This window comes from Opisthocomus hoazin, chromosome 2 (genome assembly GCF_030867145.1).
Source record: "Opisthocomus hoazin isolate bOpiHoa1 chromosome 2, bOpiHoa1.hap1, whole genome shotgun sequence".
Classification (NCBI taxonomy): Eukaryota; Metazoa; Chordata; class Aves; order Opisthocomiformes; family Opisthocomidae; genus Opisthocomus; species Opisthocomus hoazin.
In genome coordinates this window covers 8,837,644-8,864,098 of record NC_134415.1, presented here as the reverse complement: position 1 = coordinate 8,864,098, position 26,455 = coordinate 8,837,644, and the positions used below count along the sequence as shown (strand labels likewise).

Sequence of the window (26,455 nt, the reverse complement as noted above, 5' to 3'; positions counted from 1 at the left end):
AAATAACAAATCCCAGTACAATCTAGGTAAAACAAGATTTCTACCTTAATGCAAGGAAGAGGAGAAGCGAAGCTATTACCTGTTCTGAGAAATTATTAGGGTAACTAAATACCAGGAATTTTTAGTTTCCTGAAAAAAAATTCTGGGGAATAAACAAATATACCTGTGGGTAGTTCAAAGAAACAGACGCTTGTGCATTCCCACGTTCCAAAGAGCACCATTACAACAGACAGTAATTTGTTACTGGTGGTAGAAGGTAACAAGGATTTAGTTGGACCTGTGAATGAAACGCAGTTTAAAGTCATAGTGAATTTCCCACTGTCTTACAGACTTTTTGTTGTTGTTTTTCCTCCCCTCTGTTTTCTAAGGTTGAGGATCTGATACTCCTTGCTGAAACAGAGTCTGACAGCGTGAGACACAAAGTAACTGCGTACATAATTGGTTCAGTGCTTGTTCAGTGCTGCTGCGACTGGCAGATGAAGGAAAGTTACTTTTCAGTGGCTATCAGAGTCTTCTGTTTCTTGGATAAAAAAATAAAACATCTCAGAGCTTGTGATCCTGCAGAGGTAAGATGTAAACAGTTTGGAGAGGGCATTTTCTTTGTAATGGAGACATCTTTTTTATTGGAGAACAAGAAGTGCATAAAGCTTGAGAAGGACTGAAAATCTCTCCTTCATTTCTTTTCAAAGCAAAAATGCATACCTGGCAGCAGTACTGGCAGCTTCAACTGCCATTAAGAATTGCTTTTACATTCTACCACTCTAGTGGGTCTGCATTAAAAAACTAAGTACTCCAGAGCTTTAGGCTAGCATCCCACCAACTGATTCAGTGTTTCAGAGCTGTGGGCTTGGCACAAAGTTCAGGGTGCTTCTGCCAGCTACCCGTTGGCATCATGTGGTGTCGCTGATGGGGTTAAGAATATGAGGTTTTTTAGGCATTGAGTAGAGGTTTTACTGGCTCATTCAGTAGGGGAAAGAAGGAAATGTGGTTGAGTACGAAAAAGAGCTTATGCTAAGAGCGGTTCCAGAGGAGGGCCCCAAAAATGATCAGAGAGCTGGAACACCTCTCCCACGAGGACAGGCTGAGAGAGCTGGGGCTGTTCAGCCCAGAGAAGAAAAGGCTCCTGGGCGACCTTATTGTGGCCTTTCAGTACTTACAGGGGCCTATAGGAAAGATGGAGAGAGACTTTTTACCGGGGCCTGTAGTGATAGGACAAGAGCCGATGGTTTCAAACTAAAAGAGGGTAGATTTAGCTTGGATGTAAGGAAGAAATTCTTTACTCTGCGGGTGGTGAGGCCCTGGCACAGGTTGCTCGGAGAAGTTGTGGATGCCCCCTCCCTGGAAGTGGTGGTGGTCAGGTTGAGTGGGACTTTGAGCAACTTGGTCTGGTGGAAGGTGTCCCTGCCCGTGGCAGGGGGGTGGGAACTAGATGATCTTTGAAGATTCCTTCGAACCCAAACCATTCTATGATTCTATGAATTGCAACCTCAAGCAAGTCCCTGCAACAATATCGGAAGCATTGTTCCTGAATTTCTTGGGGTTTGTTTTGTTGTGCAGCTCCACAAGCAGTTGTATTGACACTTGGGAGGTAACATGGAGGCGTAAGGAGGAGCCATCAGAGAGGCAGGAACAATGGTTCAGAAAGAGTAATTCTGCATCTTTCTGCTATCTTTTTTGCTTTATTTTTACCCGTATTTCCCATTGGGGTCTTGATTTATTTTTTTGTTGGAACACTTTACTCTTTTTTTGTGTGTAAGAGCCCCACATGCGTAGGGCTGTGTTTCTGTGTGTGCATCCCCTCACACACACACACGTAGCAATACGTGGTAATTAGTTATTCTGACCGCAGATTGTTTCATTAAAGAGTTTTTATATATACCAGTATCTGAGAGATACAGATTTTGTTGCTGAAACAGAGCTAGATGAAAGGATTAAACTCAATGCTCATAAAATGCTGTGAGTAATTCCTAATCACTTTGAAGAGATATTTTAGAGAGATTGGTATTTTACTCTTATGTTACCTCACTTACGTAAACTGTTTATTATGGTAGTAAGAGCTGTCATAGGTTTTAAAACTGCAGACGCAAGTTTATACGTAAAATCAGAAATGTAATTCACTTCATAAGGATACCTCTTTTGAGACTGGAAATGAAACATTGCTGAATTTCAGTGCTAAATTTCTGTCTCTGGTTGGATGAAATTGTGACGGTATACATTAAAATGAATTTTAATTCACAGGAAGCTCCCCTAAATTGGTCTGTTGAAATAACAGAGGAAACTTTGGTCCCTAAGGACTTGTTAACTGCATGTATAGAAAAGCTCAACAACGATCAGACTGCTCACGCAGAGGAGTCGGCTATGTTCCTGTTCTTATTGAAAAACTTGATTAATGGCCTAAAACCTCCTCTGTCCTTTTCAAAAGGTAGGTGTTAAGGTTTTGGCTGTATTTTATATCCGTGAAATGAAGAAGGAAGGTTAATTTTTTTGTCTTCAGAAGCTGTTGGAAACAAGTAAGCCTTGCTTCCCAAGCCGCCTTCCTTTATTGTTATTATTGAGATCTGTAAAGTTTACTTATTTGTGAACATGAAATCAGCCAGATATATTGTCTTCTATTAAGTAGAGGTGTCTGTTTTCTCTTGGTCTCTGAAGTTGTTCATATGCATCCACTGTGTCTTATTTATAACCTGTATTTTTTAGAGGAAACGTGGTGGAATCCCGAATCTCTGAATCGAGATAGCCAAGACTACCTGCACCTCCTTTTGGGGCTCTTTGACCTACTTGTCTGTGGAGCCAGTGAGGGAAGCGATGCTGTTCAGTACAGAGCATTGATGAATCTCTTATTCAAGGTACTGTTTTTGCATTTATTGCTCTGAATTATTAGTCATCAACTATGATGGAGTTGCATAAGTTTTAAGGAAAACAGAAAAATTGAGAACTGATCCTGCAACGCTGCTTGTGGCATGGTAGTACAGTGAGCAGATGAAAGTCTAAGCTTCAGCTGGTTCGTTAACCCTAATTAAATGTAATAATAGAAAACTAAAGTAAAGAAAACAATAAATGGCCCAGTTGAGGCAAGGGCAAAAACATAGCACTGATTTGCAGGACAAGGTCAAGAGCTTGAAGTTTGAGCTAAAAGTTTTGGTCCTGTCTAGGAGCAAAGCAAATGATTGCTCTGTAAAATTTTTTAGTTTTTAAATACAAAAGCTTAAAGGAAAATTTTCAGAAGGCATTGCATGTTTTCTTACAACATCATCTCATGTTTTCTCACCCTCACTGAGTGATACTTTTTTGTGAATAAGGGATTTTGGCAGTCTGGATTTTAGATGAGAGGGAGCAGTAACTGCACATTCGGAGGAAAAGAGAAGCAAGTAATGGACACAAAGCCACTGTTGCTGGATTTTGATGCTGTCTCCTCAAGAACAGCACATGACAAACACAAACAGAGGAAGGAAAGAATAGCAATGATTTCGTAAAAAAAACTTGTTTCTGATGTTAATTCTTGTATATAACTTTGTCTAATTATCAATCACTCCAAGATACAGTGAAATTTTACTGACACTAAGCTGTTAAAGAGTTTGATTCAGTGCCTGGCTAGTTAAAGGCTGTCAGCAGTGAATCAAGGATGTTATTTTGCTGGGATTTTTGGCTGAGCAAGCTGGGTAATGCTGCACAGAAGAAGAGAAGAAGGTGGGAGGAGGGACTACGGAAGGTTTGTAGAACAGTGTTAGTAATGCCCTAGGACCTTGTGAAGGCAACAGCTGCAGCACTAATTTGCTCCTTTCACTTGTGGAGTACTGCCAGTTTTAAGGGTGTTTGATTTGAAAGGGACAAGAAAGTTATTTTTGCCCACTCGAGAACAGTTAATATAACTAAAACCTAGATCTTGGTGTGGGCTTGTGGAAAAGAGAGTTGGCAAGAGTATGTCAGAAGCTCTCTCAGTTGTGTTCAGCCTGCGGGGTGCTGAGTGGGCACTCCTGTTTGGGGAATGACGAGCTCTTAGGATTCCAGAGAGCACCTTGCAGACAGAAGGCATGCTACCTATTGCCAGACTATATAGTAAGGAGGAACTTTAAATTGATTTGGGATACTATTGGGAGACAATGTAACTGCTTCAAAATCAGAAGCTGTCCTCATTAAATTTTGACAGAAAGGTTCTAAAGCAAAGTTGAGGTAATTGGATGTAGATGTGTGAAAAACTGAGCTGAATCTTCTTGTAGCAGCTATTCCTGTTGCAGGGGTGGGGGAAGGTCTGACCTGTGCCCACCATTGTCAGTGACACAGGTACGACTCAGAGTTGGTTCATTGTGGTCCATGCTCTATTGTTATAAAGCCCATACAGCCAATCCAGGGCAAATTCGAAGAATAAAGTTTAGTGTGAATATTCAGCACAGAAAGCTGTGCTGCACAAGGAAATTGGATGCCTGGCTCTTCTGAGACAGCAGTTTGTAGACTTCTGAAAATCCGTTTATGTGACTGATGAAAAAGTCAGGGATTACTTAGAGCACTTTTAATATGAAGATTACTGCTGCACAAAACAGGAGACAGAATTTTTTTATTTTGCTTTATTTTGCATATAACAATTTTCTTGCGCAGTTGACACACTATACGAAAGTTCATATGGATGTGTTTTCAGTCTGTTACGATAAGAAAAAAAACATTGTATTTACGTACCTATAGACTACAGGTTAACTGTTAAACTGAATAAGCCAGCTGTTAAGCAACATGTGGACTTTTATACACTTGTAAGTACATTTTACCCAAAAGCATCTATTTGATAGCTTTCTCTTCACAAAAGATTCTGAGTCCTTAGTTCTCTTTCTGCGTACTCCTTTGATTTGGGTGGTTTATCAGTTGTTGTGAGTAGTAGTTTGCCAAATAAAGTTATTAAACAGGTACTTTTCTATTTTTTTTTTCTTTCTTTTTTTGTTAAATACAAGGTACATCTAAAAGATTCAGAGATTCTCTTCAAATTCCTTTCAATTTTATGGACTCACAGTTATAACCTTTCAAATCATCTGAACTATGAAGTCAGTGCAATGCTACAGACTCAGGCTTTATATATTGGCTATGCACTGCTTGAATCACAGACACACCAAAAAAAGAAACAGCTGCTGTCGCCATCATCTCCAGGTAAAGTATAACACTATGTATCTCTCATCTTAAGATTTAATCACAGTGGGTTTCAATGTTATGCAATTTCACTACATTTTATACCATGAAGGATTCTCGTAGTCATTTATGTTCAGCTGCACTGGGCTGAGGCAGCTTTCTTGCTGATTGACTGCTGCAGTTATTAGCCCAAGGTTGGAAGTAGGTGAAACCACTTTTTTTTAATCTCAAAAGTGTTAAAGAAACACTCCGCTGTGCTGAAGAAGTCAGTCAGAGCACCTTTCTTTCTGTGCGGTATGAGGATGTGGCAGTGAGTAGCAATATATGAACTTTCCGAGCTTAAACATGAATATAAGGACTGTGATGAAGAAGTTCAGAGCCATGGATCTGTGAGATTTGGGTTGGGTTTGTGTCGTCTAGAGCTTTGTAGTGAAAAGAGATGACTTTTTAACTCCAAAGTAATGTCGATGTCTCTTCAGAGACAGATACGATAAAATTCTGACCACTCGCTTTGTTCTGTTGTCTTTTCCTCCTTCCTTCCCTCATTCTTTTTGCAGTGATGATATCTTTGCTAATTAACTTGGGTAGTCCTGTGAGTGAAGTTCGAAGGGCAGCTCTCAACTGTCTCCACTCCTTGAGAGGGATAAAGGAGTCTCTGTTTCATCCTGTTCTTCAGCATTTGCAGCAGAAGACAGAAGAGATCATATCTGACCCTGCGTACATAACACAGGTATTTTTGTTAAGGTGTGCATTAATACAAGTTTTGCCGCTGCTGTGAGCTTCCATCTTTTCCAGACGAAGTCAACTGGGAAAGTTCATTGTCTTTGTATACTATAGCAGACTTTTTTTTTTTTTTTTTTTGAAGGACTATAAAAACATTCATGTGATTTCTTACACACAGAGAATTGAGAATGCCAGTCAAATAAGAAGTTTTAACTTGTGATTTATTTACAGGTGAAGAATTCTGTTTGTATCTAGATTGCATTATTACACAAGCATCCAATAAATGTTGGTTGAAGGCATTATTATTGCAGGGTAAGAACTTACTTTTCACTTTGTTTATTAACTAGATAATGGAAACTCTATTTGAGGAGCTTGAGACACAAACAAAACAGAAATTCCAGAAGAAAAAGTTGTCAGAAGCTTTGGAAAGCATACTGGATTGTGTACAGAACCCTATTTTCCCATCATATATTGCAAGAAACTTAATGAAAATTCTTCATCGAGTCCATGGTGAGGTAAGTGAAGCTGTTCTAGCTGTTTTATGGGTTCTGCACTTGACTGAAATGCTGAAATCAGTTTTCACATAAAAATAATGCTGTTACATAACTTCATAATGTATGAGACTATTGGCAGTAAGTTGATACCTCTAATAACAGGCAGTAGTGCTGCAAAGGATGATTTAGTGAAACACAAAATATTGCATGCTCCATCCAGGAATGTAAGGGCTGCACAAGTTTGCACTGGAGTTGTTAAGGAAATTCCCTTGATGTTACTGAAAAAGACAGTTTCAGAAGATCTTCCATAGGAAATTTATTGCCTTGGTTAGATATCAGTGAATATAGAGATTTCTGTACAGAATTGTAACATAATAGGTAGGTAGTACTATCAATTTTATTTGTACGTATTAACTTCTTATCTAGTATATTGAGAATTCTTCTGTTTCAGCGCTGGAAAATACGTGAGTTCAATGCTCAAAGAAACAGATGAGATTATGAATTTTTATGCTCTGTTCAGTTGTATGTGCCTTGAAAGGACTGTGAACTGGATAGAGGATGAGCATTCGTGCCCCACATTTGGGTTTTGTAGGAGACAGCAGTCATAAATCGATGAAAAAAATTGCCTTGTTTCTGTACTTTAAAAATATGAAATACTGCTCTGCAAAGGAGAATAGCAAAGTAGCAGATGAATATGTACTTGTGGTAATCTCACAAGAATTCTTGTATTTTTCCTCTTGAATAGCTGTTGCATGAAATACTATATGCAGTGTGTTACCAGAGAGGGGATGTTGCAGTAAAATGAAGCTGTGCTATTGGAAGGTTGTTACGGTGAGGATGGATGAAAACTTCTCTTATGAATTTCCTCTGTTTGCAGATGATTCTCTCTCACCTCTTGCCTGCACTAGACCGGTTGCTAGAGAAGGTCTTTAAGAAACCCGAGGCCATGCTGAAAGATGAAGTTGTTCTCCTGCATTTCTTCCTTGGAAAGTTTAATGAATATTCAGCAGCTCTCTTGTGCAAGAATCAGCAGAGTCTGGATTTATTTATCAAAAGTCTGCATGCCGCCAAGAAAATCTATGAAGAAATTCCACCTTTTCAGATCACAGCACTTGGGCAGGTATGGCTTTTTGAAAGATGTTTAATTTCTGCTTAAAGCAAAGAGCAGTGTTTAGGATTGGTTTTACAAGGACTCTTCCTGTGTTAATGATTCCATAGCTTTTGACCCGTCTTTCTTTTAGTACAAGCTTACAAGGTCTCCACAATGTCTTTGAAACATCTAAACAGGCTGCAGAACTTTCTCTCTTGACTTACCAGAAGGAGAAATTGCTGCTGGCTTTATTTTTGCGTTTTGACAAGTGTGGAATAGAAATGTCATTGTATTTGCATGCAGGCAAATACCTGTATCGTTGCCTGCAGACGCTACTGTTCCACAGTCCTTAGTTTTTGTCAGGCTGGAGCTTTACTTCATGTTTTTCTTCTGAGGAAAAAATTGTCAAGAAAATACAGTAGGTGAGAAATAGTCTAATTTGAAGGAGGCTACAAATTCAGGACTTCTCGTAGGCAGGTATTAGCATATACTCACCAAAGGCTGGCAACAGCAGCTTTGTTCCCCCCACCAGGCAATGTGTGTGAAAAATTTCAGGAACCAGTATGTCTGACGAATGTTTCAGAGTATGTGCTTTGCATCTCAGGATTCCTGGATGTATACAAATATGTAGTTAATATGTAAATGTTTATGATATATGTTCCTTCTAACAAGTGTGTGTGATTGGGTGTGTCATACATAATCTAACATACCTAAGTTCCATAGCTTGTGATTTCGTTACCCTCTTACAGTAAACCTCTCTGCATCCTTTTTTTATTCCCTTTTGTAGATCACTAAACCGTTCTTTGCAGCTGTGTCGGGTGGGATGGTGCAACAGAAGCTATTAAAAGTATTGTTTGACTTACTGTTAAACTGTAAGAACCCGCTTTGCGCCCAGGCTATTAGCAGTGTGTTTAAAGGGGTAAGTGGGAAACTCCAGAACACAGAAACCTTCAGACCTGTTGCAGTGGCTCTATGCTGCTACATTCAGTAACACTCATTGTTTGCATCAGTCGTAGCATGAAAGGAATCAGAAATGATTTGTTACATAATACAGTTGTGTAAATAGCATGAAAAGTTTGTTAAATGACTGCTTTTAGAGGTATTGCTTTAAAAGCCGTGCATCAGTCATTCACTGTACTGCGTGAATGAATTCAGCAGAAGTCACTTCTTTCTGCTGCACTGATATTAATTTTCTGAGATACGTCTTGATATGTGGATTATATACCCCTATGTGCATGGAAGGGGCGTGTTTTAAAACAAAGGAGGGGGCATAGATGTGTGATAGGGCATGTTGTTCATGGGTGCTTGCATTATTGTTCTTTGTGTCAGATTTCAGTGTGTGCTGAGCAGATTGTCAGAGAACTGGAGCCTCCTGAGAAAACCAAAAGTCTGGCCACTGTTCAGCAAACTAGAAGGCAGAAAATGCAGCAACAGAGGTAAAATAACTAGAAACCCCAAAACGATACTGGTACAGTTTGAAAACGCCACTTGTTTTACTACATCGCATAGTTTGTATTGAAAGCATAAGCATCTATTTCTTCTTTTCCCATGCACGGTAAAATAACTCTGAGCTACTTTTGGCAAGAGAAAACAAACTCAGGTTGCTGTTTGCAAACGGATGGAACTATAGTCAAAAATTAAAAAAAAGAAAAAAAAAATCCAGTAGTTTTAATATTAATATTTGCTCTTATAGAGTCTGGCTTGACACAGTTGAACAAGATTCATTTTTGTAGGTAGTAAACTTGGCTAGTAATAAAGAAGTATGGACAGATTACATACACATGGCTGAAGTCTACAGATGCTCATCAAAATATTCCTGTTAGTAGACTGAAAAAACAGTATTTTCTTTCAGTTAAAATGTTAATATTATGAATTTTTAGATTGCTTCATCGTGTTTCTTCTCTCTATTCTCATAAGGGAGGAGGTGTTTTGTCCACTGTACTTATTCTCTTCTTTAAGCATCAGCTGTCAGCTGTTGAAATGGGTTATTGAATTGGTTTTCTTGGTTTGACTTAGAATAGCTGTTCTTGTGTTCTTATTTTCCTTCATTTGACCTTTTTTAACAATCATCACCCATGAGGTTGATCCGTCCGTAAACTCTGTCTGTCAGAGTTTATAAACACGCACCCTCAGGCACACCCCCATTGCCTGCAGAGTCAGTGGAGTGGTTCCAAAGGTGCAAATTCCCTGGGCTGCAAGCAGGTCAGCATTTGAGCTATTATTTGTAATAGAGTTCATTTTTTTTGCACAGAAGTCTGCTTCATTGTGTAGACTTTTTGTATACGCAGAAGGCATGCTGTACTTGTTTGCTTTTTCAAGTTTGGGCTGGATTTTCTCTTGATTGTTTAAAATGTGTTGGTGCTTCTAGCAAAAGCCCGCACATTGCCACCTCTGCCAGCAGAAGCAGTAAAGGATATTACTATGTGGAAAAAGAAGTTGTATTTTTTTCCTTTTGCCTGTGTTTGTTCCCCGAAACACTGCACTATTACGGATGTGTATCCTGATTGTTGGTCTTGTCTTTGTAGAAAGCCTCAAGATGCGGAAATGGCACCAGAAACAAACCAATTCAGCTGGCAAAGGGTTATGCTTATTCTGGAATTACTGCAGCATAAGAAGAAGCTTAGACGTCCGCAGGCATTGGTACCTGCGCTTTTTAACCTGCTGAGCCGGTAATCGAGCCCCCATAACCCGGGAGTCCTTGAGCTTTCTCTTCTTCAGCAGACGCTGTAAAGTGTTAAAATACGGGCTGCTTTCTCTCTGCTTTGTTACCATGTAACATTGTAGGTTAGCTTGCCTTTTTTACCTGAACTTCTTTCAGGTAGATCAGATGAAGGGAGTGGGAAATTGTTCAGAGTTTTTTTCCCCTATAAACAATGTGATGGGCTTTTTAAGATGGTGACTTGATGTACAGCTTCTTACCTAAGACTTTGCTTCTGAGGTGGAGGGCTTGGGATTGCTAAGAAGGATGACACCTTGTGCTAAAACTGGCACAATTGACAGGACTTATGTCTTTTGCAGAGCTATTATAATAATACTCTAAGCTTTAAAATTCCTCCCAAAACATTGTGAAACAGCCTTCATCCAGTGCAGCCTAAGAAAACGACTGCTTTTCCTGCCAGCCCTATCTCCAGGTGCTTAGGAAAGGTTACGGATAGATTGGGTATTTGTCTTTTTTTTCCTTACGACTTGCCTTTACGTAGACTGGCAATCATATTTCAGGTAACCATCTTATACTCCTGACAGTGCTTTGATAATTGTCTTTTCTTAGGCCAGTTTATGTATCTGAAAACAAACGAAAAAAAAGACACTTTTTGCAAACACTGTTTAGAAACATCAATTTAGAACTTCTGTAGAATGCACACTGCAGTTTCTTACTTGTATCTTAATATGCAGTTTAGTTTTGTCACTTATTTTTCTGTCTCCTTTTTCAACTCCCATATGTTTTCCTGAATGTATAGGTGTCTGGAACCTATGGCATCAGAAGAAGAAAATATGGAATATACAAAGCAGCTAATTCTCAGCTGCTTGCTAAGCATCTGTCAGAAATTGTCTTCAGATGGTAGCAAGATCCCAGCAGGTAAAAACTGCCAGACTCATTTCTTGGAACTTCTCTCATGAGTACAGCATTAAAACAGTGTTCTCTGACTTTTTTCTTCTCTGAGTCTGTGCTGTATCATTGAGGATACTCCTTTATAGGGTATGCAAGTTTGTCTCCTTAATCATTTTTTGTAGATCCCTTCGGTATGGTCTGCAAATTGAAACCATTGCTCGAGTGTACTGTTTTCATTCCTACATCATTGACCATTAAAGTGTTAATCAGCGAGGATTTTTTACTTGCAGATATCCTTGACAAAGAAAAATTCAATGTGGAACTGATAGTTCAGTGCATCAGGGTATCTAAAATGCCCCAGACACACCACCATGCACTGCTGCTCCTCGGTGCTGTTGCTGGCATGTTTCCTGTAAGTAGTGCCTGAAATTTATGTGTCGGCTTTTCTCTTCAGATTCCAAATATTGGGAAGAGTGAAGAACCTATACAGCTGTTCTATGGAGAGAAACTTTCCGAAAGGAGCAAGAGGCAAAATTTCCAGATTCCCTGCTCTTTTAGGGCTTTCTGTTCCATTTTGCTTGAAAACAAACCTCTGTCTTGATGCTGTGGTCGCTAGTCATTTGTGACTTGCAGTGAAGCGCATTAGGAATGGAAAATGCTTCACCTTCCCGGTGTGGTCAGAGCTCTGGTGCATTGTTTCTTCTTTCCCCTGCTTTTTTCTATACAAGAGAGAAAACATCTAGTCCAATAGCACATGTATGCTTACAAGCTCCTCTCTTGTACAACACTGAGAAATGTAGTTGATTAAAAAAAACCAGGTTGGTCTGAGTTTAATTGACTGAGAAACAGGTCTTTTCTGCTATGGATTGACATTTGAGCGTACACTCACTCTTCTAAGTAAGATTCTTTTGCTTGGAAGCTGTAAAAGCAGCAGAATATATCCAGATGTACCAAACTCAGTTTGCAACTTTACCTCGGTGTTTTCTCCACACATTTGGAAAGCTAACGTGTTTTCCAAAAGGCAAAACTGGAATGTTTTTGACAAACTTGTGGAGGGTTTGGCTTTTTTATTGTTGAGGTTATCTTTGTCACCATCTTAGTGCCATTATATGCTATAGAACTGAGCTTTTATTGTATACTAATATTGGCCCTTACAAGATTTTCAAGGTCAAAATACAAGGAAATACTTTGTATGAGTCTCATCTATCTTTTTAAATCTAAAACACTCCTTCAGTTCACTAAAACTGAATGAGAAATGTACCCATAACTTCTTGTTCTAAGTTCTGGCAAACTAGGAAACTAACTCCTGAGCTCCCTGACACATCTAAACCAGCCCTCTTAAAATCAGTGACCATGGTAATGATCTCGCCCAAAAAAGGGCCAAAAATTTAAATGTGCGTGATTGCTTCCCATTGTATAACAGTGGATATTGTAGATGCTTTACAAATATAAGAAGGGTGGGTGGGAAAGGTACTGACAGTCGCTGGAATCTACGGGCCACACTCATATTTATGCTTCTGCAAATCTCCCCATGGCTGAGTTTGCTTGTCATGCTGCCATGGCACGGAGTTGAAGAGTACAAGGTACTTCATCAGACTGAACTCTCAATTTCCACTCTTTAATTACTTGCTTAGAAGTGTATCTTGGTTTCTCTTAACAGTTGCATAGTAAGTAGCTTTAGGAGACACTATACATTTAAAATTAGTTCGTGGAGATTTGGGTAGATACCTGTGATTCTGATTGTCTTTTGCAGGAATCTAGAGGCATTTGTGGGAAGGAGAAATACCTTCAGGTATAATATGTAGAGCAACCCAGTTCAAAAAGCAGACTCATCTGTCTTCTTTTCCAGGATAAAGTTCTCCACAACATTATGCCCATTTTTACATTCATGGGAGCAAACGTCTTGCGTCTGGATGATACTTACACATTCCAAGTGATTAATAAGACAGTGCAGATGGTGATTCCTGCTCTTATACAGGTAAATTTGTCTACTTAATGGAAAGGAGTAGAAAAAAGTCACCAATCAGATTACCAGTTAAGTAAACGGTTTAGAATATGTAATGAGTTGTAGCCTATTCTAGGGTTATTTTTAGATAGATATTAAATTATATGTAATAACTATATTAACACGCTACTCCTCATCTGACCAACTCTGATTTCGTCAGACTACTGCTTCTTCTTAGTCTTACGAGCTCCTGCACTTTATAAATGGTTTAGCCAAAACAATTCACAACTGTCCCTAAAGAGAACCCCAAACATACTTATAAGTTCAAGTCTTTCATCCTAAAAATAGCGGGAAATTCAGTAGAAGAACCTTTGGAAATCAGAAGAAGGTATTAGTCCTATAATAATATGTCATGATCATATCAGTCGTAGTCATGGTCTGAAGGAAGTGGAAGGGTAAAATATTTGATAAACACTTTTATTTATCCAGCTTGTGTTTGTGTGGGATTTCTTGTTTTGGTCTGGACATATTAAATAAATTATTATAAATCAAAACAAAAATACATCATTGTTTTTCAAATGGGTTATTTTTCCTTCAGTCAGATTTCACTTGCACCTAATAGATCTTAATTCTAGAGTCATCCATAGATTTAAACATGAAAAATGACATATAAATTTCTATGTAAAAAAAATTAAAAAAAAAAATTATTCTAATAATGGCTGGAAGGTTTGGGGATTTCCTGATGTATTTTTTAATAATATGTGTACATATTTTGCAGCTCCCTGTTAGACCAAGTTCCAGTCTTTTTTTTTTTTTTTTTAAACCTTTCATAGCAGCCATCACAAGTTTCTTGTGACAATACTTTTATGGCACACACAATTATTGCATGTAAGGAGAGCCTAATGTTACTTACCTGAGATCATGTAGCCTACTTGTATTATTTTTACAAGGCCCTTGAATCCAAGACTGGAACTATCAGGCTTACAGGCAAAGTTTTCAGAAGGACGTGGCGCTGCTTTCCCTTGAAAGCATCTTGCTTGTTTTAACTGATGCCAAGTAGCTGGTTTTCTCCTTTGGGTTTTTTTCTTTTTATTTTTTTTAATTTTATTTTATTTGAAATATCTTGCTTAAACGCTGAAAAGGAACTGTGTGATTGAAAACTGTTTCTTTTGGAGCACTTATATTTTCCTCGAGATTGTGATTTTGGTAATGCTGTCATCAGGCGCGTAGTGCTTTTTCTCATTTTCTGAATTTACACCAAAGAACTTGTACCCATCTGCAATAACCTGTTTGACCTGCTGGACCTGTTGGTACATAGGCTGAAGACAGCGATTTGTCAGAGTCCTCGGGAAGCGTGGAAGAGGTGGTGATAAAGATCGTCCGTGTGTTTGTGGATGCCTTGCCCCATGTGCCGGAGCACCGCCGCCTGCCTATCCTGGCCCAGCTGATCACCACCGTGGGGGGAGATAAGTTCCTCTGGGTTCTCCTGGTGCTGCTGTTTGAGCAGTACGTGACCAAAACAGTGACGGCGACATCAAGCACAGACAAGGTTAGGAGACGAGTGGGGTCAGCTTTTTCCTCGAGAAGCTGATCTCCCCCTTACTGTTCATGGCCTTGCCTTGAAGAGGGTGCGAGATAAGCCCCTGGGTTATGCTAAGATAAGTGGTGAGCTCTGAGCTTGTGCTGTAGCAGAACCTGATGATGATGTTGCCTGCGATTTGTTTTGCAGGTACAATATTGTTTTGTCCTGGAGACTGAACAGTAAGTCAGGTCATGTTGTACAGCAGTCCTTGACATGAAGAGCTGACAATCAAATTATGAAGTGCTTCGATATTTTTAAGGTTTTTTCCTTTAACTGTGTTAGTGAATGGTACTGGTCTTCCTGTACAGACCAAGATAAACCCTATTACGTTCTCGTGTAGGCAGGCCCTCGGATTAGGTGAAAGCGTAATTTACAGGGAAAACTAAAAGAATTATCAAAGGAAGATTGGTGAGAAGATACAGTCTTCGCTGTAGCAATTTAATCTCTTTCTGTACCCTCTGGAACGATGTTATCTCCAAGTGCTTCCTGCTGTTACCCTTGGTGTTAATCCTGGCAGTAGCCAGCTCACCATGGCATTTTCACAAACTCACTGAGGAGTTTTCTGAGTCTTTTTATCATCATTAGTAATATGTTTTTAATTCTTAAATTTTTTTTTTTTAATTTCTCAACCATAAACAGGATGCTGTTCTAGAAGCAGACACGGAATTTTGGATTTCCATCTGTTGCGAATTTAATGTACGTTCTCAGTTCAAGAGCATGATGAAAATAATCCAATACTTGACAGAGCTGCCAGAGAACAAAGAAGGTAACCACAAAACAGAGCCAGCAGATGCATGTAAACCTTCCTATTACAAGGGATAAGGGGTAATGGCTCTAAACTAAAAGAGGGTAGACTTAAACTAGATACAAGGAGGAAATTTTTGACAATGAGGGTGGTGAAACCCTGGCCCAGGTTGCCCAGAGAGCTGGTGAATGCCCCATCTGTGGAAACATTGGAGGCCAGGTTGGACGGGGCTCTGAGCAAGCTGACCCAGGTGAAGATGTCCCTGCTCACTGCAGGGGGGTTGGGCTGGATGGCATCTAAAGGTCCCTTCCAACCCAAAGCATTCCATGATTCTGTGATCCTGTAGACAGAAGACTAAGGGATACAGAATTACTCTAATGACTGTTTTTTTAATAAATGGCTAAGATATGTGATTACTTTTTTTTCTATCCTTTTGAAGTCTGATTTGAGCACTTAGAATCAAACAGTAGTCCTCATTTTGAAGGTACAGTAAATCATTTAGTTGAAATAAAAAGCTGTTACTCATAGCAGACAAGATCACAGGGACTACCAGTCATTTCTGGGGTTTTTTTGAGGTTTTGTATCTTTCTACTATAATATAGTGGAGCAATAATTAAACAATATGTTTTAATACTTTTCCAGACTGTTATTTCAAAGAGCATTGGGGAAGGTGGGTGAGGGTTGCTTATTTCTGTTTAAGTTAGGACTTGCCACATTTGCTGTCCGGGTACATTTGCTCAGCCAGGAAGGACGAGGCAACGACACTGAAAGCACTTTTCCCAGATCTGTGATGCACAGTGTATGTGGTCCTGCCTCAGCCATCTCTCGTGTTTGTAGCCAGTGTTCCATAGCTTTAGCACCAAGAAAAAAGAAGATTCTTCACATAAAAACGAGCAGATGAAATGGCATTGAAATGGCACTGCTTTTTTTGATGCTGTTGAAATGAAACATTTCTCTCCTGTGGTATTTCAGAGCATCTTTTTTGGAACTTTGACATGATTTTGGATCATACCCTGACTATCCTTGATGGTCATCTGACTCTAATTTTACTTTGTTTCTGCAATCAGAAAGCAAATGTCTCTTTCTCTTGGCTGCAAATTTGTTTTGTGAACGTTTTCAACAGATGATCCTGGGCAAAAAAAGTCAAGAACATGCAAGACAAAGCTAAAAGATCAGGATGGGCAGCTCTTTAATGTGGAGTCTCACTCAGACAAACAACTTCGGCATTTCAAATTCTTGTCAGTCTCCTTCATGTCACAACTTTTGTCCTCTCAGAGTTTTGTGAAAAAGGTAAGAATGACAGATTCCTCTTAAACTGATCACATTAAGTAATTGTGCTGTACTGTAACAGGGGAGATGTAATTTTCTTTTTGATACAACTTTATATTCAAAGGGGATGAAAGAATACACTGCCCAGTGTATCTTGCTGACAGCTTTATTGACAGTTTTGAAACCTCTAGGTAATGCTAATTATTTTTTAGTAAGGCTTTTCCAGATAGACTCACTTTGTGTGATTGATGAATAGGTAACAAAGGTGAAATTTTGGTCCCAGTGGATTCCCACCGGCTCTGTGGAGTCTGGGATTTCACTCATAGTCTGTGTAACTCCAGGTTTGGCGTGGGATTCATACTATTAACTCTGAAAAGACAAAATAAATGTTAGAAATCTTTTAGGCTGTGGCTCTAGCTGGAAGTAGTTCCCAGTGTTTCAGCTGAACGTCATCCTCCAGAATGAAATGTATTTGCTACTGCATTGCCTGAGGTGTAATTGCCATTGCCTAACTGTATATTGACTGTATTGCCCAAGACTCTCATGTTTTCTTTTAGAATGAGGAGTAAGTGCGATGTGGGGAACTCGGGATCACCGTGTTAGTGGGCTTTCCATTCAGAACAAACAAATTCCTGTATTCTTGGCTATGAACTTAGTGAGGGGATATGAAGTGTCACACTTAGCATTTTCATTCTTCCTTTTCAAACCAGATAGTTGAATGTGAAGAAACAGAACTGCTGCAGGAGTTGGAACAGAGGTATGCTTTAAATCTGCTCCACTCCTCCTATTTCTAGCTTTTACTGCAACCTGGGAATATTTTTTAAGTGTAGGCCCATTAGAATATTTTTTTCCCCAAGGATACTTTTACTGTTGACCTCAGCAACAAGCAATATTTATTATATGCAAGTTATTTGGGTTTTGTTTCGGGGTTGTTTTTTTTTTTAATACAATGTGGAGTTTTTTATTTCTGAAAGGTTGCTTTATCCAATACCCACTCTTTCTGTATTTCTGATAGTGGTTATTTACATACTTGGCCATAACTATTATGCTGTTGATGATGGAGTCTCTAAAAGAATTCCAGATTTTTAACAAAACATATTGCTTCATTCACAGGAAAAAGAACCGTTATTCACAGGTGCCCCTCTATTGGTGTAAGCAAGTTACCAGTAGTCACAGATCACAGTTGTAGTCATTGGGCTGTAACAGCCAGTGATGCAAAATTGAGGGTTTCTTTTGCAGAGGCTGAACTTTTATGTTTGTTCTCAGTGAATAAGGGTGTAGGGTTTATTTTAAATGCTGTGTTCCTTAAATGCTCATTTAAAAATATCTGTATCTTCCCAGATGGTTTTTGTTTTAAAGTAGAGTTCTTAAGTAGACCTGCTGTTGTCTAGACTAGATGCTAATTTGGGGGTAACAGGTAGACTTATTTAATGTGCACAGGGTTTTCCTTATTGCCGTAGCTTTTTGTTGATATGTAGATGTGATCTGCTAGTCTCTCCATTAGGTGTTTCATTTTCCTTTATTGTTGCTGTTTTATGAAATTCTGTGCTTTCCAGTAATAAAGTCAACTTCTTTAGTGTCCTTGTTACTTACTAAAAGATGCTTCCTTTCCATCTAGGCTATTAGAAGAAGTTCTTCACTATATAAACACTGTGGCATCTTCAGTGGAAGGAAATGTGGACAAGCCAACAGCCAAATTTTGGAGGGTTCTGCTTAACAAGTCCTATGATATGCTGGATAATGTATGTCTCGTTAGCCCTCACGCTAGCAGTGGGGCATTTGTGCTTTTGATTACTAATATGATTATAACCTTTGTAGGATTTCTTGTTGGATTAGTACTAATTTTTATTGGATGGTCTGCAACCTGGTGCATCATTGTTTAAGCTCATCTAACAACTTGAGTAACTACAGCTAACGGCTTAGACAGGACAACCAGAAAAAAAAGAAAATCAGGAATGCTTATTTCCTCTAGTTAGTATTCTACTGGCTGTCATTTCACAGTCATTTCACTGTCTGCCTGGTGGAGAGGAATGGCTGTTGGCAGCATTTCTCACTGTTAACTCATAAAGTGGTTCACCTAATGCAAATGGAACTGCTGTATATTTCTACGTGGAGTTTAAATGGAAAAAAAATCCTTATGCTTTTCTTTGTAATCTTTTTCTGATCAGAAGTATATTTGTAGAATAGGATTGACGATCTTGTTGCAAGCTGTGAAACAGATGTCTTTTCACAGCGTGGATTTTTTATTTTGCCTGTGAAGCATATTCCAGTTTTCATGATGTAGATGCACAGGGCACCACCAGAAGTATTTTAGGGTGAGAAAGGATAGCTCACCAGTGTAGACGAAAGGAATTGCTCAGAAAATCTCAGAGCTGGTGGATATTGGCTGGTCAGCAGCCAGTGAACATACGTTAAGTACTGTAACTGGAACCTACTTAGTTCTTTTGCTTGCCTCAAGCCTGTCCTCTCTTCTCTGACCCTGAAACCCACGTTGGGAAGTTGAAGAGAGTTTGCCTGTCTTATTTGGAGGCTGCGATGTCACCGCACGTGGAAAAGTGTTTATGGTATTGTTTTATTTGTGTTTTCTTGTAGGTCAATGCCTTACTGCCAACAGAAACCTTCATCCCTGTCATTGGGGGACTAATGACAAACCAGCTGCCATCTGTGAGACGTAAGGCAATGGACCTTTTGAACAATAAGGTGCAGCAGCGCACAAAGTGGCAAAAGAGGCAGGTGAGGCGACATGGTTGAACTTGGCTCCTTTAGCAGAAGTACCTGCAGAGAGAGTGATGTGGAAGTGGTTTGCTCTATAAATACTTCCAGTAGTGGTGGCAAGTCAGGCTGGCAGCTCTCAAGTGGTGAGATGTAGGCTACCTGCCCATGGTTACCTTGCAGGTTGCGAGTTTCTGATTGTGTGTGTAACGTTTGTGTTCTCATGTCCTCTTAGATCCTGCAGCTCTTAGAGCTAGTTCCTGAGCTCATTGCTATTGTGCAGCGTAAACGCAAAGAGGAAGAGGAGGAGCAAGCCATCAACAGGCAGACTGCTTTGTTCAGCCTGAAGCTACTCTGCAAAGGTTTTGGCACAGAAAATCCGGTGCCGTTTGTACCTGTTCTGAAAACTGCCATTGATCTAATTTCTTCAGAGAAGGAGGAGAAGAATGTGATGGGGAGTGCTTTGCTCTGTATAGCTGAGGTCACCTGTACGCTGAAAGCCCAAGCAGTCCCTCAGCTTCCAAGGTACCATTGGGTTCTTTCTAAGAGAACCAACTGCAGCGGGAATTGGTTACACTCGAATGCGTTACTGAAGGAACACTGATGAAGGCCAAGTGGCAGTATGCCCCTGTGTGTGTTTTGTGTAGAGAAAAGGTATTCATAGTACTTGGAGGTGCTTAGTGGTCATAGCACTAAGAAGCTAGTGGGGAAATTTTAAGGGTTTTCTAATCAATGGAGTCCCTTATGGAGTCTGCTGCTGTGAACAGAGAGGCAATCTGTATGGCTTTAGAAAAGTCAGGTCGTATTCTGTTTCTACTGTAGAACAGATTGCATTTAAAAACACAAGAACCAGTACAGTTGAAAACCCTACATGTTACATTATTTTATTCTCCCTATTCAAGAATTCAAGCATCTAACTTGTTGTTTTTAAGGCTGTTTTATCTCATTACAAATAGATATTTCTTATTGCCATTAAATCTTGAAACTAAAGGTGGGGCTTTGAGCAACCTGATCTACTGCGAGCTGTCCCTGCCAACAGCAGGGGGGTTGGACTGGGTGATGTTTAAAGATCTCTTCTGATCCCAACCATTCTATGATTCTGTGATTCTAAACCTAATATCCTTCATGAACTTTGAGAAAAATGAAACACAGCAGAAGAGCCCAGAATACTGAGTTTTCTCAAATACACATGTAAAAATTCATATGAAAATTGGCCCTGCAGGATTAACAGATGGATTTATGTGATTGGAAACGTGCCTCCAAATTGTCAGGGGTTTCACCTTTCTGTATTTATGCTTGGTTGTTCACAGGCTGATGCCGGCACTGTTGAAGACACTCAAAAATAAGAAGGAGCTGGTCTCCAATGAGATTTACTTGCTGAGTGCCGTCACTGCTCTGCTGAAGGTTGCAGAAACATTACCACACTTCCTTAGTCCTTATCTTCTGGATTGCTTGCTGCAGGTGAGCCATCAGACTCCTACAGACGAGTAAACAGGGATGGGATCTGCCCAGTTCCTGGAAGAAACTACAGAGTTTACTTTTCTCTTTCTGAAACTGAAGTAGGAGCGTGTCCCAACTATGTGGAAGGTCGTAACCTATTACTCTTCTACTCACCTTCTTATGCAGATGGCTAAGATACAGAGTATGAGAGCGTCTCTTACACCTCCCTCTGACAGGTTGTCGTTTGTCTCTTTAGAAAGGGAGACGAGTCTTGAAGGATCATTCTGTAGTATCCATGATCTCCTCAAATGTGTGTATCTAACAGCTCTAGGAGGGTAATTCTGACCCCCGGCCGCTGATGTGCATGATTTTTTCAGTGTTTGTTGTCTGAAGACAGCAAAGCTCTGGACACAGACATCCTCACGTAAAGTGGTCCAGGTGATGCAAACAGTAAAATTCCCATCTGACACTTGCAACAGACAGCTACCGTACAATAAGTTCTTGAGTTGTTTTAAGTACACCTAACTTTTGCTGGATTTCCTGATAGGTTGTCCACTTGGAAAAGTTTGCGGTCGAGTTTGGTCCTTCTTCCCAGATGAGTTTACGCATAACATCATTGAAAACTATCCTAGCTACAAGGCTTTCTCCCCGAATACTCCTGCCTGCAGTTACAAAGTGTTACAGTGAAGTGGCAAACACCCGCAAGGTAAGGATTCATTTGCATGAATGAAAAGAATTTCTTTTGCATTGTGATTAAAAAGAAAGAAAGAAAAAAAAGAAACCAGCAGTGCAAAATTTGGTTCAAGTGTCCTGGCTGTGTCCCCTCCCAGCCTCCTGCCCACCACCAGCCTACTCACTGGGGCAGCAGAGTGAAGAAACAAAGAAAGTCTTAACACTGTGCAAGCACTGTTCAGCGATAGCTGAACGCCAGTGTGTTTCCAGCGTTGTTTTGGTCACAAATCTAAAACACAGCACTGTATGAGCAGCTGTGAAGAAAACCTAGGCAGAACCAGCGTGGTCTTTATATATCTCATTTTGTACTGCAGTGGTGATTCAGGAAAGTTAGACTTGGGAGAAATGTGCCAGCGTAATGTCCTTAGCATGTTAGACGATGAATGCTCGAGAGATCGTCCCATTCATAACGGCCTTGATTTATCTGCTAGGAATTTGAGTCATCATTTTCATCTGGGCTTTGCTCCTGTCTCGTAGGTGTAAACCTTTCAGACTGAACTGGTATCTCCAGGATTGGAGAGGGGAGACCAAACTCTTTTCAGGAATCCTAACAACTTAAGCCCCCCAAAAGTACAGGAAAAATTTTATTTTATTGTATTGACAGTATTTTAAAGAGTAAATGTGTGAAGTGCAAAACTGCAATTTCTTTCTTACGTCTCAGTTACTGTCAGCACCACAGTTGCTTTCGCATTGCTTGGCTTTTGTTTTGGCAGAACTGCGTGGGTCCCCTGATGAACATTTTGAAGGAGCACATTGTTGGCATGGAGAAGGAGAACCTGATCTCCCATCAGTCTGAGCTGACGGCATTTTTCATGAAAGCCCTGGACTTCCGAACAGAGCACGCCCAGGTAGCTTGTTTAGGCAGCTCAAGCTCTACATGCTAATTCTACCAGTTGTTTCAAAAACATTAGTAGTTTCCATTGCGTACGTGCTCTGAAATTCTGGGTATCAGCTATTCTGTGGTGGAGTTGCTCTTGGGGTAGAAAACAGTACGGTTAGGTATAGTCTGAAACAGACAAAATGCTTTGAAAACTCAGATTTTTACCTTTCAAACTTGGAATTATGTTCTAATTTTTCTAGGATGATTTGGAGGAAGTTGGTAAGACAGAGGCTTACATTATTGATTGTCTAACCAGTATGGTTATGAAACTTTCTGAGGCTTCTTTCAGACCCCTCTTCTTCAAGGTAGGAAGTTTAAACAAAATTCATCTGCATCAGCGTATTTGTATTTTCCAGTGCACAGACACAGGAAAGAGCTAATGTGCCTTTCACTTTCAGCTCTTTGACTGGTCCAAAACAGAGTCTACCCTAAAAGACAGGCTGCTGACATTCCACCGAATAGCAGATTGCATTGCAGACAAGCTCAAGGGTCTCTTCACCCTGTTTGCTGGCCATTTAGTGAAGCCGTTTGCCGAGACGCTGAACCAGGTCAACGTTTCTAAAACTGGTAAGTTTTCAGTTACCAACTACAGAGCCGCAGTGGCAGGCTAACGCCAGTTGCTGAAAGAGGTGAATTAGAATTGCTGGAAGTTCAGTCGCATGAGATTTACTTCACAGCACATCCTTCTCATTTCTCTTTTTCATCTTTCTCTCATGAATAAGGCATCTTTCTCATTCTGATGGAACCAAAGGCCATTTTTCATTCATGGGCTCTGGGCTGCCAGTGGAAAGTTGAGACCACATGAAAATTTTCAATGTCAGTCCCAGTGAGTTCCACGAGAATGAAATGGTGTGGAAAGAGGGTGACTTGTTTCTGTTTGGGTTTTCTTTTTTTTCTGTTCTTCTGTGCTACCTGGTGTATTCAGACTCCTCTGCTTTCTTGGCAAAAATAGGTGTTACTCTTTTGTATGGGAAACTATTTGCCCATCCCATTTGTAGTGATCTGAAGAGACTCTCCATAGCCACGGGCACGGCCGAGCACTTTTCCTGTAGCCTGTGGCTCTTCTCTTCTAGCCCCAGCTGACTGCGAACAGCAGTGGCAGACCTGCTAGGGCATTGGCTGAAAGCCGGGTAACATACTGCGTCCACTGGATTGTTCTCACTGAGGAGTACGTACTTGCTATGTAGTCCATCCTTCAGCTAGACTCACAAACTAACAGTGTTTCTGTCTTGTGGGGAAGTTTTGTATTTTGGGGTTTTTTGATGTATTTTTTTTCTCCTTCATTGGTATGTAGATGAAGCTTTCTTTGACTCTGAGAACAGCACAGAAAAGAGCTGTCTCCTGTTGCAGTTCACCGTGGACTGTCTGCACAAGCTCTTCCTGTTTGACACCCAGAAGTTCCTGAGTAAGGAAAGAGCAGAAACCTTGATGATGCCTCTGGTTGATCAGGTATTTACAAACACAAAAAAACAATTCATAGCTGATCTTTTTTTTTTTTTTCCTCCAAAAGGTGTGGGTTTTTTTAACTATCAGGCCTCAATCCTCTCCCTAAACAAAAAGGGAGGAACTAATTTCTTTTCCTTGGGCTACAGACAGTATTACTGCTTTGCCTAGGGCTCTAAATGACTAATTTTTTTATCCTCTTTCTCAGCTTCTTCATTCTGTAAGGTTCATGCATATTGTTGAGCTCTTGCAGACCAGTGCACTCCCGCTGATGCTCTTTGACTAACTCTTGAGTGCCTGAAAGCCAAAGCTAGAAGTGCTTTTGGCTGGGTTTGTCTGAGCCTGGATGCGTTTGACAAGCTTCTTACTTCCGCAGCTGGAAAATATGCTTGGAGGAGACGAGAAGTTCCAGGAAAGAGTGACAGCACACCTGATACCCTGCATAGCTCAGTTTGCAGTGGCAATGGCAGATGATTCTCTTTGGAAACCACTGAACTACCACATCCTGCTGAAAATGAGGCACACCTCTGCTAAGGTTGGGAGCTATCAGAGCTTGGACTGGTTTTCTTTGTTGCGGTAGGAAACAGGAACAGTGCCCCAAAAACCAGACGTGGATTAGCCAAGTCGTTGTTGAAATACGAGCCTAAACTAAAATACTGATACTGTACGGTGCTACTCCCAAGTTCTAGAGAGATGTGTACAGCATGGCCGCCTGCTCTGACTGCAGGCAGTCAGTATTCTGTTCCACATGTGGATGTCTTCCATACAGTTTGTGGTTTTTAAAAATTTGGTAGCTGTTGGAATAAGAGCTAAGGTGTTTGTGTATGAAGAAAGGGGCACTTTAGAGGGAACTGGAAGACAGTTATTTATCAGTCTTCAGACCTGTTTATCATGTAGAGTTTTGCCAACGCTCTCCTGTTTGACAGGTTATATGTATTCAGGGGGAGTACTGGGTTTTTCATTGTACGGAGCTAAGCCCTTCTGATACAGTGGAACAGAGTGGCGTTGTAACAGGACCTTAAAAACCGTTACATCAGAGAACCTCCAGCAACATACCTGCTTCTTGCAGCATTTGACATTATCTTAACCCAGATGTGAGATGTAAATTAGCTTAAAACTAGTTCCCCTCAGTAAGGAAAGCTAGTTCACAAACTTACATGGGAGGAAGGGGGGAGAGGGGAGGGAACGGGGAACTACACTGTAATGTTTGTTTCCTTACAAAGATTGTTGTGTTGGTTTAGGTTCGATTTGCTGCTCTGCTTGCTTTGGTAGAAGTTGCACAAAAACTGAAGGAGAACTACCTGGTCCTGCTCCCAGAATCTATTCCATTCTTAGCAGAGCTCATGGAAGGTAATGTTCTAAAGCGGCATTAGCGCAGGCAGACAACTCGCCTGTGACCAAGAAAAGAATAAGGGCCACTTGCTTCAAAGATTCAGACAGGATGATTGCTACAGTTGCTATAAATCTTATGAACTGGTATATGGTAGCTTAAACTATGCAGGATGGAAACTGAAATGGATTTTGTCCAACACCTTTCTAATGTTTGGTTAAGTTACAGTAGTTTCCTCAGTGTTACAGCCTGTGCACATCTCCTCTGTTCCATAGTTTTAGATCAGTGTTACAGTAGAAATAATTTGCCTAAATCCTGAGTCAGTGCCAAAATAATTTTTAATTATTATTTCATACCTGATGTTTGAAGACAGTTCCAGCCTTGCCAAGTGATGAAGCCTTCCTTGGGTAGCTTTGTAATCACTATTCTGCTTAATTCCTATTTCTTTCTTTTTCTAGATGAATGTGAAGAAGTTGAACAGCAGTGTCAGAAGACAATTCAACAGCTGGAGGTCATTTTGGGAGAACCACTCCAAAGCTACTTCTAAGTTTAGCCCCTTTGTTGTCAATTTTTGTCTGAATCGTGTTAGCTTCACCCATGCAAGTGTTACAGGCAAACTGTCATACTGATTTTTACCAGAGCCAAGATCTTAACTTTTTAATAAAATATTGTATGAATCTGGTTTCATCATTTCGGGATGGTCTGGGGACTTTTCATATGATTTTTCCTTAACTGCTCTTTTCTTCAGTGGGAAACTGGAGAAAGCTGTAAGCAAATTCTGATAGCTAGGCCCAAACAGAGCGACAACCTGCGAGACTCGCCGAATTCCACCGCGCTGGGGGGATGCAGTTACTGTCCCTGCGGAGGAGCTCTCATGCTACAGTGTAAGCATGGTACTGAGTGCCCATGTACTGCAATCCTGAGAATCTGCTTTTCGGTCATTTTTAGGGAAGTAAAAAGTAAACCCACTGAAGATGTTGAAGTTACAAGGATTCCTAGAGGAGCTAAAGCTGGTTTTTAGTCTTTAAAGACTGCTGCCGATTAGCTTCTTACTCACCTGGAGATCAAGAACAAATTGCTTGCTTACAAAAAAACTCACCAGCTGTTTTCCACCGGGGGTACTAGTTCATTACACTGCTTGTAAGAAAGGCTCTCAGACTGTAAAGTTAAAATGCAACTGGTTAGAACTAACACTATAAAGAGGATAACTGTCTATCCCGTCAGGTGGGGGGATGGGCCACTCTTCAGGGGGCAGCATGCCATGCAGATCTTGTCTGCAGACCGGTGACCCCGCTGTGGTCATTCATGTCCTCACAGGATTGTCTTCGAAGAAAACAACTATTAATCATGTCTGCTGTCAGCCAGAAGGGATGTTCACCTGAGAACGTCCTGCTGAGCTTCTAGATAAAGG

At 40.3% G+C, this 26,455-nt stretch overlaps 1 protein-coding gene across 1 annotated transcript in view; it reads left to right on the top strand.

Annotated features, from left to right (window-relative positions):
• HEATR1 (HEAT repeat containing 1) overlaps positions 1-25,721 on the top strand; it is a 40,486-nt gene extending 14,765 nt beyond the window's left edge. Inside the window, exons 16-44 of the mRNA XM_075412425.1 lie at positions 369-566; positions 2,239-2,422; positions 2,698-2,846; positions 4,938-5,130; positions 5,667-5,839; positions 6,180-6,347; positions 7,204-7,446; positions 8,204-8,335; positions 8,746-8,852; positions 9,942-10,085; positions 10,875-10,993; positions 11,257-11,378; positions 12,816-12,944; positions 14,230-14,460; positions 15,133-15,259; positions 16,362-16,528; positions 17,218-17,264; positions 18,126-18,249; positions 19,100-19,240; positions 19,455-19,744; positions 20,530-20,680; positions 21,207-21,365; positions 22,105-22,239; positions 22,472-22,576; positions 22,670-22,838; positions 23,566-23,720; positions 24,091-24,249; positions 24,956-25,064; positions 25,503-25,721. Coding sequence (XP_075268540.1) covers positions 369-566; positions 2,239-2,422; positions 2,698-2,846; positions 4,938-5,130; positions 5,667-5,839; positions 6,180-6,347; positions 7,204-7,446; positions 8,204-8,335; positions 8,746-8,852; positions 9,942-10,085; positions 10,875-10,993; positions 11,257-11,378; positions 12,816-12,944; positions 14,230-14,460; positions 15,133-15,259; positions 16,362-16,528; positions 17,218-17,264; positions 18,126-18,249; positions 19,100-19,240; positions 19,455-19,744; positions 20,530-20,680; positions 21,207-21,365; positions 22,105-22,239; positions 22,472-22,576; positions 22,670-22,838; positions 23,566-23,720; positions 24,091-24,249; positions 24,956-25,064; positions 25,503-25,591 — 4,419 coding nt within the window. The 3' untranslated portion in view covers positions 25,592-25,721. The remainder of the gene's footprint in view (positions 1-368; positions 567-2,238; positions 2,423-2,697; positions 2,847-4,937; positions 5,131-5,666; positions 5,840-6,179; positions 6,348-7,203; positions 7,447-8,203; positions 8,336-8,745; positions 8,853-9,941; positions 10,086-10,874; positions 10,994-11,256; positions 11,379-12,815; positions 12,945-14,229; positions 14,461-15,132; positions 15,260-16,361; positions 16,529-17,217; positions 17,265-18,125; positions 18,250-19,099; positions 19,241-19,454; positions 19,745-20,529; positions 20,681-21,206; positions 21,366-22,104; positions 22,240-22,471; positions 22,577-22,669; positions 22,839-23,565; positions 23,721-24,090; positions 24,250-24,955; positions 25,065-25,502) is intronic.
• Positions 25,722-26,455: the final 734 nt, after the last annotated feature.